This window comes from Musa acuminata, chromosome BXJ3-4 (assembly GCF_036884655.1).
Source record: "Musa acuminata AAA Group cultivar baxijiao chromosome BXJ3-4, Cavendish_Baxijiao_AAA, whole genome shotgun sequence".
Classification (NCBI taxonomy): domain Eukaryota; kingdom Viridiplantae; phylum Streptophyta; class Magnoliopsida; order Zingiberales; family Musaceae; genus Musa; species Musa acuminata.
In genome coordinates this window covers 45,050,619-45,069,346 of record NC_088352.1, presented here as the reverse complement: position 1 = coordinate 45,069,346, position 18,728 = coordinate 45,050,619, and the positions used below count along the sequence as shown (strand labels likewise).

General features: G+C 38.0%; 2 protein-coding genes and 1 long non-coding RNA gene across 4 annotated transcripts; 1 reads left to right on the top strand and 2 right to left on the bottom strand.

Annotated features, from left to right (window-relative positions):
• Positions 1-4,143: 4,143 nt before the first annotated feature.
• Positions 4,144-8,467, top strand: LOC108952570 (putative disease resistance protein RGA3). 2 transcript variants are annotated; one of them, XR_010495779.1, is made up of 3 exons: positions 4,144-7,639; positions 7,923-8,006; positions 8,116-8,467. XR_010495779.1 is itself a non-coding variant. In XM_065147501.1 (2 exons), the coding sequence occupies exons 1-2, from the start codon at positions 4,287-4,289 to the stop codon at positions 8,189-8,191; spliced, it is 3,429 nt and encodes a 1,142-aa protein (XP_065003573.1). In that variant the 5' UTR covers positions 4,144-4,286; the 3' UTR covers positions 8,192-8,467. The 2 variants fall into 2 exon arrangements, 1 of the variants encoding a protein (XP_065003573.1); XM_065147501.1 differs by lacking the exon at positions 7,923-8,006.
• Positions 6,335-9,390, bottom strand: LOC135636004 (uncharacterized). Its single transcript, XR_010495780.1, has 3 exons — positions 9,154-9,390; positions 6,618-7,693; positions 6,335-6,471 (listed from the first exon to the last, which is right to left on the bottom strand). It is a non-coding gene; the product is annotated as an uncharacterized LOC135636004 (long non-coding RNA).
• Positions 9,391-14,531: 5,141 nt separating this feature from the next.
• Positions 14,532-18,728, bottom strand: LOC135634794 (putative disease resistance protein RGA3). Its single transcript, XM_065145396.1, has 2 exons — positions 15,477-18,728; positions 14,532-14,973 (listed from the first exon to the last, which is right to left on the bottom strand). The coding sequence occupies exon 1, from the start codon at positions 18,726-18,728 to the stop codon at positions 15,516-15,518; it is 3,213 nt and encodes a 1,070-aa protein (XP_065001468.1). The 3' UTR covers positions 14,532-14,973; positions 15,477-15,515.

Sequence of the window (18,728 nt, the reverse complement as noted above, 5' to 3'; positions counted from 1 at the left end):
ATCAAAATGGTTCTTCATCAAAATATCAACTTGATATCCAAATAAAAATATCAACATAAGCAAATAATTAATCACACGATGAAATCAAATCTTTTTAACGTGAAAAATTCAATATGAAAAAAAATCATAGGACCGTAGTCCATCTCAAACTTTCACTATGAATAATAATGATAACAGATTTACAATAAGTCTTCTCTAGAATAACTAGATGATCAGAATAACATCAAGATCATACATCTTAGCTCATATCTTCATCCATGAATCTTTTCGTAAATAATTATATATCTCACAAAATGGATATAGTAGGAAAGTAATCAAATTTGGGTCGAAACCGACAACTTTTAGCCATCGATCGTCAATCAAAAACTCATAAACTAATCATTCTCTCTCTATTTCTCTCTCCTCTTTTCTCAGTACGCCGTCGCACGCTGCACGCTCTAATCTTTCTCTTCCTCGTTTTGCCCTTTCTTTCTCTATTTGTTTAATTTCTTTGATTTGGGCTCAAACTGCCTAATTTTGTCGAAGTTATGTGGGTTGGACCCAACACTAAAAATCTATTAAACCTAATTTTCTGATTCCTTTTATCTTTAAGAACTTATTAACTTTCCTCGTGAAAAGAAATAAAACAATGATCACTCTATCATTGCACGAGACCAGATTAAGATTAATCATGTATCTCTCTGTGTGTCAGAACTCGGGTCTCAGCTTATTAATTTTTTTAACTCAATTAATCTTATTCTTATAAATTAATCTTAATATTATATGTTGATCTTAATACTAATCGAGATATTATAGACTCCCTACTTAAGGATGATATATACAAATCAAGAAATGATATCAGATACTACATAGTATTTAGGAACCATTAACACTCAACCCATATTAATAGTCTTCTTTTGTCATACCTTCTCAAACAATAACAATAAATCAGGGAACATCACATATGTATTTATGAAAGAAAATCGTAAAACTAATTAGTTAACCACCTATGATAGAACTAACAATTTTTTTATTTTTAAAAGAAAATTATCATGTGGACTTCCATATTTTGATTTTCTTTAAGATGAATGAGATTATTTTCTATCAATTTCATCAATAAATTTTTTATTTTTTTTATAAATAAGAAACTTATACCGTCTTCATATTAATGGGATGGGCTTTGAATCCTGAAAAGACTACTCAAATCTTACTCTTTGAATTTTTTTTAAATTTTATTGTGTACTAGACTCTATAATTTATACAAATTTTGTTGACAATACCAACTTGATATGGTACACTTTCTTTTTACCAATATCTTTTATTTAGCCAAGATGATCAAAATAATTAATTTTAAATATATTTCAAAAAAATATAAATAATAATGCTCAGCAATTTCTATTTCTCATGGTGGTAACTTTTCTGTAATTAACACATTATCTTTTGAGCAATAGACAATTTTATTTATAAATAAATAATAATAACAATCCGTAATGTCTCAATTATTTAAAATCAATTATTGAGTTCCATACAAGACAATATCTTTAATTAAATAAAAATATTTAAAATTTTATTAATGAAAACTAGCAAAATTATAAATGTCGATTCATTCCTGATCTTAATCACCCTATCCTTATTTATGGAGGGTAAGAATTAGATCCCTAAGAAAATGTTGATGTAACATCTCTTCTTCTTCGTATTGACTCTGCACAACAGTTAAACCAAGAATTACCTTCTCGTGAATTTTGCTTACATTCGAGTGCTAATGGCAACAGGTAATCGATTGAAGCTCGTCGACGTCCCGAGTCATGACATCAGAGAGGGGCCACACTCTGTTAACCATAAATGGATCATTCTACCATGCACAGATCGTATTGTTCACATTGACATGCATGCAGCTGCAGCAGGTCCCATTAATGGGAGACTCATCAACTGAAAAGATCTGAGCATGAGATCCAAGAAGATCATGCAGCTGCACATTTAGTGGACTCGAGCTTATGATACAACCAATTTGTATTTGATTGATGAAGACAAGCATCTCAAACACAAGAGGATCATTACGTGAGTATATCATATTAAACAGCTCCATCTGTTGCAACTGCAGATGCATCCATAGCTTCTTCAGTCGGATAGTTCTAGCAGTGTTCAGTTTGGAGGATACAGACTTACAGTAAGACTAAAAAACAATGCCTTGTAGGAATATGATGTTGGCTGGCCATTACCTCATTGAGCTCACAATTGTCACGCTATCAATGTTACACAGATTTTTCTGCATAAATTATCCAAGTTTTCTTTGCATGCCCCTATAATTCTTATACCCAAAACATGGGCTTCATACTTACCACCTACGTAACATTTGTGACTTAATTATTTCGTACAATTCATTTCTAAATTATGATATCAGTGAATAATTTCTATTCTATTCTTGTCTATGAATTGCCTCTCAGACTCGTTCAAAATATAAAAACACAACTACGTAATATATATATACATATATATGCAAAATTCATAAATATTATAGTGAATCTACATGATTTGACTCTCAATGTTAAATTCAAATTTACATCACTACTCTTTACACACACATAAATCGTTCATGAAACTAATAATAATGATTAGTCTGAGTTAAATTGGGCATATGCAAACGTGCGTGACATAAATACAATATTTAAGTGACGAACTTGTAAGGCTACACCAACCTGCAGGTGATGACAGAGGGGAAGCGTTCTTGGTGTTGAAACTTCGCCTGTCTTCAAGTCTTATTTTAATTCAATTTGTTTGAAAAAGAAAACACCTACTGAAGAGATTTATTCTTTTTCATACACCTAAAAACAATTATTACCACAACCATGATTCCATCAATTGTGAGGAAAATTGTATACATGATCAATGTGGATCATCTCACACCAACACAATTATCTTAGATTACAGATAATAACAATACATAGCTCATCTTATGATTAATCATGAGAAATCTGCGGTCCACAGCTTGCAATACACAATCTTATCATGCCCTGTTTGGATCATCCTCCATTAGTCTGAAACTATTCAACTGACTGATTCAAATACACAAAGATTCCAAATACCAATTGGATCTGTCAATACACCTTACAAGAAAACCAAACTACCACAATCTTGTGGGTTGTGACAAGAGTGCATAGAGAGCTATCAAAGACATGTTTCAATCCATCAGTTGGATCTCTACTTCCAATAAACATTAAATGGGATAAGAGCGTAGACCAAGAAACCTTCAACTATTAGGTTATCTGTCAATATCATGTATTTGTTCCTCATTTCATATTGTTGTCTATCCTCAAGTCAGTCAACCATGATGCCTGATCTTAATGAGCCCCAAAGTTGGAACAGCTTTCATCTAAAAAAAGAACTCTTCAAGAACCCTATCAAGAGTTTTAAATGACTGGAGCATCTTCTTGAATGTGAAGGTTCTGAGAATTTCCTGAGAACTGCCAAATAGGAGAAATTAGTAGCTATTGGACAACCATAATTAATACGAATAAGAGAGACAAGATTTGTGGCCACCAAAAAGACAGCTATCAGCAGTTGGGAAACTCTCCTGGAAATTGACATGAAAATGCAACTGAGCAGAACTAGACGAAGGATGACTTTAATAGAGCCAAGTTGCTTCCTAATACTTTCCAATTGAAAGATCAAGGAAGGCTGACGATTACAAACAAAAGCAAGTTGCGCATCTACTAATGCGACAGCAAGGTTGCATCATCTCTGAATCTTAGGTTGTGATCAGAATATGTTGCCACCATTCCTCTTTTCTCATGTCCCTGAATTCTAAAACTCTATCCATCTCAATTTTTCGTTTCCTTTATCTTCAAGAACTTGCTAACTTTACTCATGAAAAGGAAGAAAACGATGATCATCTTAGCCTTAAGTGAGGGAGCTTGTAACATCCCAATTAATCCCATGCCAAAAGTGGGTAAGACTAAGATAGACTTACAAGGATTTGATGGGTGTATTGTTAAAATTTTAATTGAAGTATTTTAACCAATAATTTGAGCTTAACAAAGTTGATAGACCAGTTAACCCATCATTCCGACGTCATGACACTCTGAGCACTCCCTTATATGATAAAGATTCCAGGGCAGACTGAGTCAACCATGTTAACTTCCAAAACTCCATCTTAATGGCAAAGCAGTTCTATCCACACCTTCACAGTGTGTGATTGCTCAGCTACCATCTCCTATACAAGTCCAAAATTCAACAAACACCTCTAAATCTTTTTTCTCAATTCTCTTGTATCCTTTTCTTTTTCAAAAACTTCTCACAAACATTCCTCAATGGAGCTTCTTTCGGCTGTCATTCCACTGTTGGCTTCCAATTTGGTTCAACTGTGGGAGGAACTGCAAACAGCCTACGGCCTTGATGCTGAGCTAGAAAAGCTGCAGAGCTCTGTCGCCATGATTCAAGCTGTACTGAATGATGCACAGGAGAGGCAACAGATTAGGAACGCGGTGAAGCATTTGCTGAATGAGCTCAGCCAGGCTGCATATGATGCAAATGATATCTTGGACGAGGTGGCAACCGAACGCCAACGCTGTCAGCTGATCAAATATGCATCGGTACGCAATTTCTTGGCCCCCATAAATCCTAAGCGTGAACTGTTCAAGCGAGAAATATGCCTCAGGGTAAAAGACATAGAACACAGACTAGATTCCATAGCAAGGAGATGCCCCTTATCTGAATTGACTCAGCGCAGTGCACCCCGGAGGCAGCAGAGTTATCAGACCACCTCGCTAACTCCTTCTCTGGTTCTTGGTCGTGAGAGTGATAAGCAAAAGATAAAAAATATGTTGCTGCCAATGGCTGAGGTGACTGACCATAGCATCACAGTGATTCCTATCTTTGGGATGCCTGGTATAGGGAAGACGACTCTCTCTCAACTAGTCTGCAATGATGAGTCTGTGAAGAACCATTTTGAGCTTAGACTATGGGTTTATGTGTCTCAGGATTTTGATATGATGATGATTATGAAGACCATCATTGAATCCATTGATGGTTTTCAGTGTGATTTTGTCAGCCTTGACAATCTTCAGAAAGAACTTAGAAAGAAGCTGAGTGGGAGGAGATACCTGCTTGTTCTGGATGATGTTTGGCATGTGAGCCTACAGAACTGGGAGAGAATAAAAACCTTCTTGTACTCCGGTGCTCAAGGAAGTAAGATAATAGTGACCACCAGAATCGAAGAAGTTGCTAACTTCATGGCAACCTCACCCCCTTACCGTTTGGAGGGACTATCGAATGATGAGTGCTGGTCTTTGGTTTGTCAATATGCATTGGCCCGAGATCGGAATGCAATGGTTGATCTTGATCCCTACAAGATGTATGTCGTCAACAAATGCAGAGGCTTGCCCTTGGCAGCTATAACTTTGGGCTATAGACTGTTCAGAGAAACTGACAGAAGCAAATGGAGTGCTATTTTACAGAGTGAGGCATGGGAATTCACCAGCATGGATGGATATATTTCACATGCTGTCAGCTTAAGCTACCAATACTTGCCCCAATATCTTAAGCCATGCTTTGCGTACTTCTCCATAATTCCAAAAGGCTTCGAGTTTGAGAAGGAGTTCATCATTCAGCTATGGATAGCACAAAACTTCATTCGACCAAGTGGAAGGGAACGGATGGAAGATATTGCTAGTGACTACTTTGATTCCCTCATGCAGAGCTCATTCTTTCAGCACTCGAATTTTGACCACAAGAGTCGCCGACGTAGGTACATCATGCATGATGTTGTTCATGAATTTGCCCGACATATAGCAGCCGAGGAATGTTCTGTTGTGGAGCCTGGCAAAGGCTGGTTTGGCTCTGCCAGCATTCGCCATTTATCACTGAAATATGACCTATTTGATCAAAATATCTCGAACATATCGCCTCGGTTAAGGGGAGAAAACAATCTATCTGAGGAAGTTTATAAATGCAAAGGCTTGCATACACTAATCCTGGTTGGCGGCTCTATGAGTTACCTGATGGCTGTTCCTGATGATCTTGCCGATAGACTTCAGAGCCTACGCACTCTAAATCTAAGCAATTTGGGATTGGCTCTGCTGCCTGAATCAATCAGTGATCTGAAGCATCTGCGCTGTCTCCAACTACAGAACACAAATATCATTAGACTGCCTGAATCTGTGTCTCACCTCTACAACCTGCAAACCTTGGTACTTAGGAATTGCTATTTTCTTGAAGAGCTTCCAAAGGATACAAGGAATCTGCGCAAGTTACGGAATCTTGATCTACATCTTGATGGTAATTCAAGAATGACATTGGCGCCGGAAGGAACGCACACAAGAGGCAATTTGAGATTTATGCCACCAGATATTGGATTGTTAACTGATCTTCAAACACTTTCAAGATATATTGTGAGCACAAGGCTTCACTGTGGTTTATCTCAGTTGAGGGACTTGAACAATCTCCATGGTGAACTTCTCATTGCAAGACTTGATCTTGTTTTCAAGGCAGCAGAAGCTGTTGAAGCAAACCTCATGAGCAAGGAACACATCAACAGGCTGGAGTTGACATGGAACTACAGTAATATAACTGAAGCAGTTGCACAAAGTATTGGATATGAGGAGAAAGAATATGTTCTAAAAAATCTCAGACCTCATACGAACCTGAAAGAGCTTGGAATAGTTGGGTATGGAGGAACATCATTTCCAACTTGGGTAGGAGATCCTTCCTTCTCCAATCTAGTGACCTTATGGATCTGCAACTGTGATAATTGTTTTAACCTCCCACCACTTGGCCAATTACCGAAGCTTAAATATCTATACATAAAAGAAATGCATCGGGTGCAGCACCTTGACTGCTCATTTTGTGGCAGTAACAAGCAAAGGTTTCCATCATTGGAGAAGCTACATCTAGAAACAATGTCAGGACTGGAAGAATGGTGTGGTGCTGATGACTGTGTTTTGCCTTCTCTTCGTGAGCTTGTTATCAAGGACTGCTTTGCTCTTGACCAATTAAAGCACAAATTTCCTGCTTTGACGAAGTTGGTGATAGAAGCATCCCGAAGTTTTGCTGGCCTATCTGACTTCCCAGTACTCAAATCACTAGAAGTGAAGACTACTGATGACTGGATTTGGAGTTCCTGGTCTGTTGTTTCCTTGCTTCCCTCCCTGACTCTCAGTGGACTGCAACGGAGAACCTTTCCTTTCAATATACAAGGTTCCCATGCTTTGATCCGTCGATTGGAAATTAGTCACTGCAATCAATTGTTATCATTACCGGATGATTGGCTCCCGACCGGCCTGTTGTACTTGGCCATCAAGCACTGCCCTGAGCTCCATACTCTTCCCAAAGGACTGCCAAAACTAATAAAGTTAGAGGACTTGGAGATCGAAAACTGCAGGCATCTCATGTATTTACCAGTTGGCCTCAGAAACATGGCCTCACTTGCACGTCTCGAGATCTCAGACTGTCCTGGCCTCTTGTGCTTGCCAAATGATGGTTTTCCAAGCAAACTTCAATTTTTGAGCATCAGTAACTGCCCAGAGCTCAGGCTACAATGCCTTGGGATGGGTGATCAAGGCTGGTACACTCTTCAGCACAATCTGCAGGTGTGGATAGATGGAGAACTACAAACTTCCTTGGTTCATCACTACCCTCAATTCACACAAGCACTGAATATATCAAGGTAAGCTGCACCTTAACTCTACATTCTTCATGCCCTTTAGCAGTTTTTTGTTTCCTGCAATTACATGCTCCTGTTATTATTAAATGGTCAATCACTGAATTGTACACTATGTAGCATGTGGATTTTGCAAACTGTAGTAGGCACTTCGGAATTATATATAACAGTATCAGGAGATTCATCTCATCTTTTCAAATGTAAATGCAAGTTGCATTAGCATCATCTTCTACAGGAAGATTTTCTTTACACTGGAACTCATTTTTATTTTTCTTGTTCTTTTGAGAAGTTAACAGCACCACGCTATCATGAGGTCAGAGTTGAAATCTCAAGCAAGTAGATGGAACTGATTGTAGCATGGTCTTATACTTTGGTAACATCCATGCCCATTACCATATGCATTTTTTGTAGAGAATTTTGCATATATTGCTGCTCTAACTGTAGAAACAACTACCTAATTTAATTGTTTTTTTTTGGCACAGGAATAAAAATAAAAAATTCCTGTTTAGTTATGGAAATTGTGGAATGCAGAGTCAAGGTAAGGGTGTACCGCAATAAAGTTCCTAGCTTCACATCGATGGGGTCTCTTGTTGACAATCAAAAACATATCACCAAATCAACACCACAAAGGATACCTTTGCTCAAATGAAGTATTCGTATATCATGTACTGAACTTCTTTGGCCTCTGTAGTTTAATTTTCCATCGAAGAATGTTAATTTCATGCAGATCTTTCTGCAGAATTCTGTCTAAAACCTTATATGTGAAATCTTGGATTGAATGTCTTCTCAATGTTTTTACATAGAAATATTAATTGTGGAAGTCCTCACTTGTCATTCCTTGAACCTTCTGCTACTTCTTGCAAGAAACCTGAACTGTATGTCTTGATTATCTCCCACATATGTGAGAGATTTTGGTGGCACTGTAAGGTGTTTTTGCTCATTTAATCAACCTTTAATCTCTTCGGTCACATTTTTCTGATTCTATGGATTCCATTTCAAGCTTCATTGATTAATATATTAGAATACTTCACACTTTTTGCTAAAAAAGAAAGTTGTGCTCAATAATTTCAGTGTTCAACCTTGATTCTAACAGGACTCTTACATGCTTTTGCGTGAAGCAATTTTTGATCAACAAGAACTGACAAAGTCATGGATGACCAACCATGACTTACACATCCACAAATCTCCATTTACTGATTTCCTAAAGGATAGTTCAAAAACTAAACTCGATTTAGAGAGCTGATCGAATTCATGATTTGACACATAGAAAGCTATAGGTAGTGTTATCTTATTAGTTACTTGCATGTAGCTTTCAGTTTAAAGTTAAGTCATTGTACTGCGAAGCGCCATTGTGGGTCTAGAAAGCAAATAAGCTCTAAAACTTGTATTTTTACTTGTTCCAATGATCAATGTCACAGCATAATCTCATTTTTCCAGAACAACAAAGAACAAAATAATCGAAATCGTTGATAAAGATATCACTTATTGCATACATAAAGCTTATTACAAATCGTACGCACCTCTAGTAACAAAGAGCGAAAGCCTCAAAGCTCTTATAGATGCTCAATAGTATAGGAAGGAAGAGGAAGAGAAGACTCATAGGAATCATCGGATGCCGTCACCGCGCGGCAAGAAGGGGGTTCCAGGATGGAAGGTTATCGACGCGACACGAGAGAGAGAGAGAGAGAGGCGGTGATGGGTAGTGCCGGGGAGGACGCTGGTGGCGCCGCACTGGGTGGCGAGGCCGCCGCTCGAAAAATATAGATGGAAGAGCCTCGCTTTTGTGGAGTTAATGGTTATAATTAGACACTGTATAAAAAAGAGAGCAATTTATCGGCAGTATTTTTTTAATACCAATAATACCCTCAAACTCAGGTTGATCATTTTATTGAACCGTGTGGCTTGATTCAAACCTGACTGATTTCAAGGCTAATTCTGTTTGATTTGGGTCTCGATTTGAGTTTTAATCTTTAGATAGAATCCTAGTAAGTAGATCGGATGGAGTTTAAGATACATGACAAGGGAGGTTACATAAGGGTTATATCGAACGAATATAATCTAATGCAGATGACGACGATGATCAATACTCCTCTCTTCTACTCCTTTCCCTTAGTAAATGTCGAGTGGTGGCGACCTAATCTCCTCGGGAAGGATCGTCATTGAGTCAACTATGCTCCTACAGTTTGCAAGTTCTTGCAAAAGATCGGGATTGTGATGTCCGATCAATTGCTCGATGAAAGAAAACAACTAATTCAAACAAATTTCAAACGGCCAAAGCATAAAGTTAGTGATCCATGATAATTACTTACACTTTAGCCACAACACTTGTCATTTGTCATATCTAAGGATGGATCAAAAAAAGGTGTAATTTGGCATCAACTGGTCAACAGATGTCAAGAAGTCACCGTCTCTTGCCCACCTACCTGCATCTTCTCCCATTTCTATCACTCTCCTGCCTCTTTCTCTCAACTACAGATGATTGACATCATTATATAGGCTGAAAATGACTGACATTGTTCTGAGCAATTTCAAGGCCTTGCAATTTTTTTCATGTTATTAGTTTGTTCAATCTTGGCTAATATTATTATTCGATGCAACTTTATCAATAATTAATATATCTAATTGTGCTCGACATTATTGGTTTCTTAACCTTAATCCACACCTTCAGTTTTAAATTGTCAAATAGTAAACTACTTTTGATTAACATTATTAGTTTATTAAATTATTCTGGATGTATCATTTTGATTTGAGCATGTTATAACTGGAAGCATAAATAAAATGGTTTTAAGGATGGGTAAGAAAATAAAAATGTGTAACAAATCATAAATTTTTTGTTTTCAATTCTTGAACTTGGTTGAGCCTTCTAGTTGACTTTACTCTGATGGTTTTTCTAGTCAAATCAGGTTTTTGTGTTTTCTAACATTAAGATTATCTGAACAAAATGAAAGAATGGTCTCACATTTTAGATAACTGTACCATCTTCCTCTCAGAGGAAGGTTGCAGTGGGATAGACATACATGAAGCAAGAATTCTGAGGTTTACCTGATTGAGATTCTTTTGTCAAGTATATACTGAACATGAGCGAGCCTGTCTTATGAAAAATGACAAGAATGACTTAAAGTTGCAAGACCAAATTTAGTGATGAAATAATCTTCTAATAACTCCTATGCTGACCATATAGGAAGTGCAGTAACATATCAGAAAGCTTATTCTAAATGAAATTTTATGAAGATTAAGCAAACATATTGGAAATTCTACAAATAAATCATGACACCAATATAATACTTTCCAGAAAAAGAAGAATATTTCCATGATAGAGTGGTACTGCAAAATAAACACATAATTTTTCATGTAATTAGCCAAAAATGTATGTAGTTTCTGCACAAGAATTTGACAACCCAATTATCCACTAAATTTGCAACGACATGAGCTCCTTAAAATACTATGTTGAAACTCTAAAGTTTGCAAATCAACTCAAATCTACAAAAACAATTTACTCATAGTTTTACAAGTTAGATAATACAACAACAACAATAACAAAGCTGCAATCTCAACTATTTGTTGTAGTTTTAGGAATTACATATGTTAGATTATTTTTTCATCACTCATAATACAGTGTTGGTCAGTAGGCATAATGCGATAACAAGATAGAAATCAAGTAATTTTAGGCATATGTTATTACATGCCCACATATAAAGTCATCATTTATCAACGTTGAGAAGCATGTCTAATATTGAGCTGGTTGTAGCCTCTGCCATCTCACCGTTGCATTAGCACAAGGATTTTTTCTTGCTAAAGCATCAATCATGCTGGGCTACAGCATGTTGGCCTTTGCACAAGAGCACCTCCTGCAGTATCTGTCACAATATCTTGCACAGCAGAAAGGATAAAAAGCAATAGCAGCATACTCTCTAAAACTATGGATAAACAATGTAAACCACATCTAGAATTGAGTAGATGTTTCCTCTGCAATAAGCCCTTCTCTTGGTTAATCCTAATGAATGCCAAAAAAATGAGGGAGAAGAACAAAAAAGTTCTCGAGTATGAAGCTTTAATATTTACCTACTACTTCTGCTAAAAAATGATAACCATAAATTGTGATCTCCAAAATTTTAGCTCTTATTAAATCCTGACATGTCTGCAAATTATTTGGTACTTTGTAGAACAAAGATAGATTTTGTAGTTTTATTATTTGACTAATTGGCATGGAATGTAAAAATAAAAATGTTTTTGCATGTGCCTTCGTATTATGTCTGGACTGCATTGTTAAGCACTTTGCAGCTACTCTGGAGATAACTAGTTCTTCATCTATCCACACTAGAAGACGTCTACAAGTTTGGGCCAATCTTCACCTCTCTCGTCTCAGCACCGTTGCCTGAGCTTGGGGCAATTGTTGATGCTCAAGAACTGAAATGTGGTTGGCAGATCTTTCTTTGGGAGACAGACTATAGGGCAGTCTGAAATCTCCATATGCACTGGTGAGGGCAGGTTCTTAAGTTCTGGAAGGTCCTTGAGCTGGCTGCAGTTCTCAAAAACCAGCTTCTCCAATTTAAGGAATGTGTTCTTTCCCTTGGAGTAGAATTTATAATTCACAAGTTACTCTTTCCATTCCTTTTATATGGAGTTCTCGCAGTATAAGCAATTTGCCAAGTGATGGAAGACCTTCACATTGATTGCAACTGGAGCAATGTAGTTATTCAAGATTGGTGAAAGCAGAGTCACCTAATCAAGATGGAAATGATGGGGTTCTGTAGCCTATTATCCTCAGCTCCTTGAGGCTTGTATGAGGTTGGAGGATTGCCAGAAAGCTTTGGACATATCCAACACATACGGAAGCTGATATACCGATATCCCATGGCAACTGCAAACTCTGAATGGAATTCTTGTTTGCCAAATTTGCCTTCCTTGCTTCAAATGGATTTTGAACAAGATGGAGATTAGCGAGGATAAGTTCCCCATGGAGACTGTTCAAGTCTTTCAGCTCACTTAACCCACAACAACTCTCTGTGTTTACTACAAATCTTGGTAATAGTCCTATTCCTGGTGGCATAGATTTCAATTTAAGCATTGCTTCCACTGAATTATCATCAAGATGGTGAAGATTATGGAGATTTTTGGTTTCTGATGGCTGCTCCTCAAGAGAACAATTGTAAAGACGACCAAGTGATTCAGGAAGAGTTGACATATTTGTATTGTGCAGCCAAAGGCAGCGAAGGTGCTTCAACTCACCAACTGATTTGGGTAACTCCTTTCGGCCAGAGTTGCTCAAATCCAAAGAATGGAGGCTTTTGAGTTCCTCTTCAAGTTTGTCAGGGACCTTTAAAATATAGCTACTCGAGCCACCGAAAAATTAAAGTGTATACAAGTCCTTACATTGAGATATTGCACCAAATATATCAGTTAATATTTGATTTCTATTTTTTCTTAGTGATTTGATTGTTATGAAATTGGTCGTAGGACATTATGACTAACTTGATATATATATATATATGTATATATATATATATATATGTATATATATATATATATGTATATATATATATATATATATATAATAATAATAATAATAATAATAATAGTTCGAAAATTAATTTAAAAATTGAAAAAAAAAAAATATTTAAATAATTTAAATTATACAAGTACACACTTGGAGGTAAGTGCCCACAATTATTGAGGTTCGCACTCATCTTTCTTTCTTCCACCAAATCCTCGAGCCGTCCTTCTCGGTTCCGTTCTCATCGAAGCGGCGGCGAAGACGTCGTCATCGCCTCCACCGTCTCTTCTTCATTTCGCTTCTCCAAAGTCCAACCCCACAGCCCGACCTTTCCAGCCCACTTCGCGGATCCGACCTCATCACTGTCGTAGGTAATGTTCGCCAGGAACCAACACCAATTTGAAATATGCTCGGAACAAGGGCAAAAAAGAAAACAAAAAACAGAATAATGTGGTAGCATTTGATGTTCGTGAGTTTCTTATATCCATCATTTCATTTGATTAACAGGGTATATTAAGCAGCAGCCAGAACTGTTACTTTGGCTGACTCTGGGACGTCCGGGGACCTTCTCGATTCATGTCCTTCAAGGGATGTTAGTACTTGATCAATCCACTCAAATTTTGCTACTTTATTGTGTACTTAGATTTCGTTAATTAGATTACTGGTTTATTTCTGTCATGTTATTGTTTGGCAAATATTTTGAGGGGTCGAACATGGCTTGGTGTTAGATTAAGTTTTTTTGCATGGTTTTGATCTTCTAATCCAACCACCAATGGATATGTTATGCATTCGGTGTTTTCAATATAAACCTATTACTGAGGAGAGCTTTAGAGACCACATGTGGCATGCTGGTCTACATCTTATTTGTGCTGCAATTGTTATTTCATCCTTTATCATGAAAATTGGCAATGTTATGATTGAGGAAATGTTATTCCGGATATAACATTTTGATTTGAGCATGTAAATTACAGAAGCATAAAAAATAGTTGTTGAGATGGGGAAAGTTCAAATATGCAGGAGATTCTATTTTACCTGTTATTGAGTCTTGGATTTGGTTGAGTTTCTTAGTTGACTCAACCCCATTGTCATTTTTAGCCAAATCAGGCTTTTGTATTTTTGAACAATATTTCCATGGTAACGAAGAGCAGGGTTATAAAATCATCTTGTTTAGATGCAAAATGTCTTTTCCTAGATAATGTGTATACCAGTGGATCTTCTTAAACCCAGAAAACGCATGATTTATTATGTAATCAACCATTTATGGTACATAGTTTCTGCACAAGAATTTTGCAACCCCAACTATATGCCAAAGTTGCAAAGCTATGAATACCTCACTAGGCCCGGGTGATAAAAGACTATGTTGAGATTCTTGAGTTCATGATCAACTGAAATATATAAAAGAAATTTTCTGGTATTTCTGCAAATTAGATGCATCAAATTAATTTCATCACTCTCATAGTACAGCGATGGGCATTCGCCATAATACAGCAACAATATAGAAAACAAAGTAATTATAGGTGTATGTTATTACACGCCCACTCAGAAAGCTGTAACTTATCAACACCGAGAAGCATGTACAATATTGAGCTGGTGGTAGCCTCTCCTTCTCACTCTTTGCATTAGCATGTGGATTAATTTTGTTTTTTGTGTTTAGTTTTTAGCTTTTAGTTTTCATTTTTTCGCTCAAGAATGAATCATGCTGGGCAGCAACATCTTGGCCTTTGTCATTAAACACCCCTGCAATATCAGCGTCGCAGAATCACCACCCAGCAGGAAGGATAAGAACATCAATTGCAGCATCCTCCCAAATATGTAAACCCCATCCAGAATTGAGCAGATGTTTACTCTGCAGTTATAAGTGTTTGCCTTGGTTAATTTGGTTAATCATAATGAATGCCAAAAGACAAGGGAGGAAAATAAACAAGTCCTGAAGTATGAAGCTGTAACATTGACCAGCTGCTTTTGCTGAAAAAAATTGACCATAATCAAGTAAATGAACCTTTTCTTATAAACCTTCTCAATATGTTATCCTGAAATTTGCACTAATTAACCATGATAAAGTAACATCACTTGACAACTGTAGTAAACAGAAACTTCAAAGTAAGAAACTTAAATATGACTCTGTAGTGCTTATTCCATGTTAGGGTCCATCAAATATTAATTAAACCTGTGAAAATAAGATTGGTGCTAGTTACTAACCATTCTTGTGTTTGTGGACTCCAAGCTTTTTAACTCTTAAACACTGAAATATCTACATGCTATGTGGTTTGATGTAGAACAGAAATTTTGTAAGTTCATTATGACAAACTGGCATACAACATAAAAAAAATCGAATAGTTTTGCTTGTACCTTCATATCGCATCTTGTCTGCATGGTTAGCATTTAGAGCTAGTTTCTGTGACTAACTAGTTTTTCATCCATCCACACAGAGAAGATATTTCTAATTTTGGGCCAATCTTCACCTCTCTCAGCTTGGCATCGTTTCTTGAGCTCAGGGCAATTATTGATGCTCAAGAAATGGAGTGTCATAGGCAGACCATTCCTTGGAAGACGGTGCACTTTATGGCAACCTGAGATCTCCATGTGAACTAGCGAGGTCAGGTTCTTGAGCTCTGGGAGGTACCCTAGGCCACAATGTTGAATTTTCAAGTCTTCTAGTGCTTTGAGATTTTCTAGGCCTGTTGGAAGAGAATAAAGCCTAGGACAGTGCTTAATACTAAAACAAACAAGCCCATTTGGCAGCCAATTATCTGGCAAAGATATCAGTTGATTGCAGTAACTGATCTTTAAGCTGCGTAAGGAAGCATGTGGATGGCCTGCTTCTGATGGCAGAGTTTCTATTGGTAACCTGCTGAGACAAAGGGAAGTTAGGGAAGTAAGACAAGGCCATGAGTGCCACATCCAGTCACCACAGCTTGACATCTCTAAGGATGTGAGTGATTGAAATCTTGGTATACCACGCAATCTCGGGCAACTTTCTTTCTCTTGCATTGACAGCAAACGAAGTTTATGTTCATCCCAGATCTGTAAACTGCCTATGTTCTCAAAAACCAGCTTCTCCAATTTGGGGAATTTGCCATGTTCCTTGCCACAGAATTCATGATCCATGACTGTCACACTTTCCATTCCTTCTATATGGAGTTCTCGCAGCTTGGGCAATTTGCCAAGTGGGGGAAGATATTTACATTGATTGCAGCTGGAGAGATGTAGTGATTCAAGATTGGTGAAAGCAGAGTCACCTAACCAAGATGGAAATGATCGGGCTCTGTAGCCTATTATCCTCAGCTCCTTAAGGTTTGTATGAGGTTGGAGAGTTGCTAGAATGCTTTCGTCATATCCAACATGTTCAGAAGCTGATGTACCGATATTCCATCGCAACTGCAAACTCTGAATGGAATTCTTGTTTGTCAAGTTTGCCTTCCTGGCTTCTAATGGATTTCGAACGAGATGAAGATTTGAGAGGATTAGTTCCCCATGGAGACTGTTCAAGTATTTCAGTTCTCCTAACCCACAACCAGCCTTTGTGCTTACTACAAATCTTGATAATGTTTGAAGATTGGTTAACAGTCCTATATGTGGTGGTATAGATTTCAATTTACACATTGCTTCCACTGAATTATCATCGAGATGAAGATCAAGATGGCGAAGGTTACGAAGATTTTTTATATCTGATGGCAGCTCCTCAAGAGAATAACAATTTCTGAGTCCCAGTGTCTGGAGATTGTAAAGACGACCTAGTGATTCAGGGAGACTTGATAGTTTTGTATTGTGAAGCCGAAGGCAGCGAAGGTGCTTCAACTCACCAATTGATTTGGGTAACTCCTTTAGGTCACAGTTGCTCAAATCCAAAGTACGGAGGCTTTTAAGTTCTTCTCCAAGTCTGTCAGGGACCTTTAGACTATACTTTCTGGAACCACCGAAAAGTAGAAGTGTATACAAGCCCTTACATTGATATATTTCAGAAAAGATATCAGTTTGAGCAGGTGAATTTGATTTCATTTTGTCATTTGGCTCCAACTGGCTTAAAGTCAATGACAAATGTCGAGTTTCAGGCTCAACCTTGCATGGCTTGCCAATTTCCATGGTAGAACATTCTTTAGCTGACACTCGTTGAGCAAAATCATGTACAAGTTCATGCATTCGATATTTTGGTTTGCCTCTTTTATAGTCGGACTGGGAGCACCCAAAGAATGACCTCTGCACTAAGATATCAAAGTACTGGCTGCCTAAGTCTTCAGCAGATTTTCCTTTAGGCTGGATGAAGTTCTGTGCCATCCACAATTCGACAATGAATTCCTTCTCGAACTCGCACCCTTCTGGAATTATGGAACAATATGCAAAGCATGGCTTAAGATGTGGTGGCAATTGCTGATAGCTCAAGCTGAAGGCCTTTTGGAACTCACTGTCACGTCCAGAGAATTCCTCTATCTCCCTCCTTATGATGGATCTCCACTCGCTTCTATCACTCACTCCAAGCAACTGATTGGCAATACTTATTGCTGCTAGAGGCAAGCCTTTGCACTTCCTCAGAATTTCTTCGGCAATGTCATCAATATCAGAGTGTTGATATGTATTGTGTTCGAACGCATACTGACAGAACAAATTCCAGCAGTTCTCGTCGGATAAGCCTTTCAAGACATAGGGCGATGTTGTGCCCATGAATTTTGCAACTTCTTCACTTCTTGTGGTCACCAATATCTTACTCCCTTCAGCACCATGGAGTAAGGGCAGTCTAAGGTTACGCCATTTTTCTGGGTTTTCATTCCAGACATTATCCAAGACAAGCAGGTACCTTCTGCCACTGATCTTATTAAGAAGTTGCTTCTGAAGATTGTCCATGTTGATGTGATCAACTGCAGAGCTACCTGTGGATTCGATGATAGCTTTGGTGAGCCTTCTTACACTGAAATCATGTGAGACATCAACCCACAATCTCAGCTCGAAATGCTTCATCACAACCTCATCGTTGGAGACAAGCTGGGCAAGGGTGGTCTTCCCAACACCACACATTCCGAGTATGGGGATCACAGATATGCTTTTCTTATGCATCCTATCAGCTTGTAGTAGCATTTTCAAAATTCTGTGCTTATCGATCTCCCTCCCTAGCACGACTGGTGGATGGAGTGAGGTGGTCATCGGAAGCACATCACTCTCTTCTGGGTGCCGTGATGCATCCCCAACTCTTATATTAAAGGTCACCACCTCCTTCCCGAGATTATCGAGCCTCTCAGATATATCTTGTATCTTACGAGATATGATGTGCCGAATGATGGAACGTTTTGGATTCACCATGGAGAAGGAATCACGTACCTCTGACAAGGAGATCAGTTGCCGCCGTTGAGCCTCGTAAGAAAGCTCATCCAGCACATCGACTGCATCGTAGCCGACTTTCCTCAGATTCTCTAGCCACAATTTCAGTGGTTCATCGCCGTGCGCCTTTTCTTCAGCCTTATTTATGACAGCTTTAATCATGGAGACATTGTTGTGCAGTTCCTTGCGTTTTCCCTCGAGTTCGTGCTCCAATTTCAGCTCCTCTTGCAACAAGTTAAAGGCCGTCTGAAACAAGACTTGCAGGAAGGCTGACAGAACCTCACCAGCCAT

Excerpts from the sequence above, each read along its gene's own strand:
- LOC108952570 (XM_065147501.1), top strand. The coding sequence starts at position 4,287 with ATGGAGCTTCTTTCGGCTGTCATTCCACTGTTGGCTTCCAATTTGGTT. Across the intron at positions 7,640-8,115 it reads CAAGCACTGAATATATCAAG|GAATAAAAATAAAAAATTCC; the intron begins GTAAGCTGCACC and ends TTTTTGGCACAG.
- LOC135634794 (XM_065145396.1), bottom strand. The coding sequence starts at position 18,728 with ATGGCTGGTGAGGTTCTGTCAGCCTTCCTGCAAGTCTTGTTTCAGACG.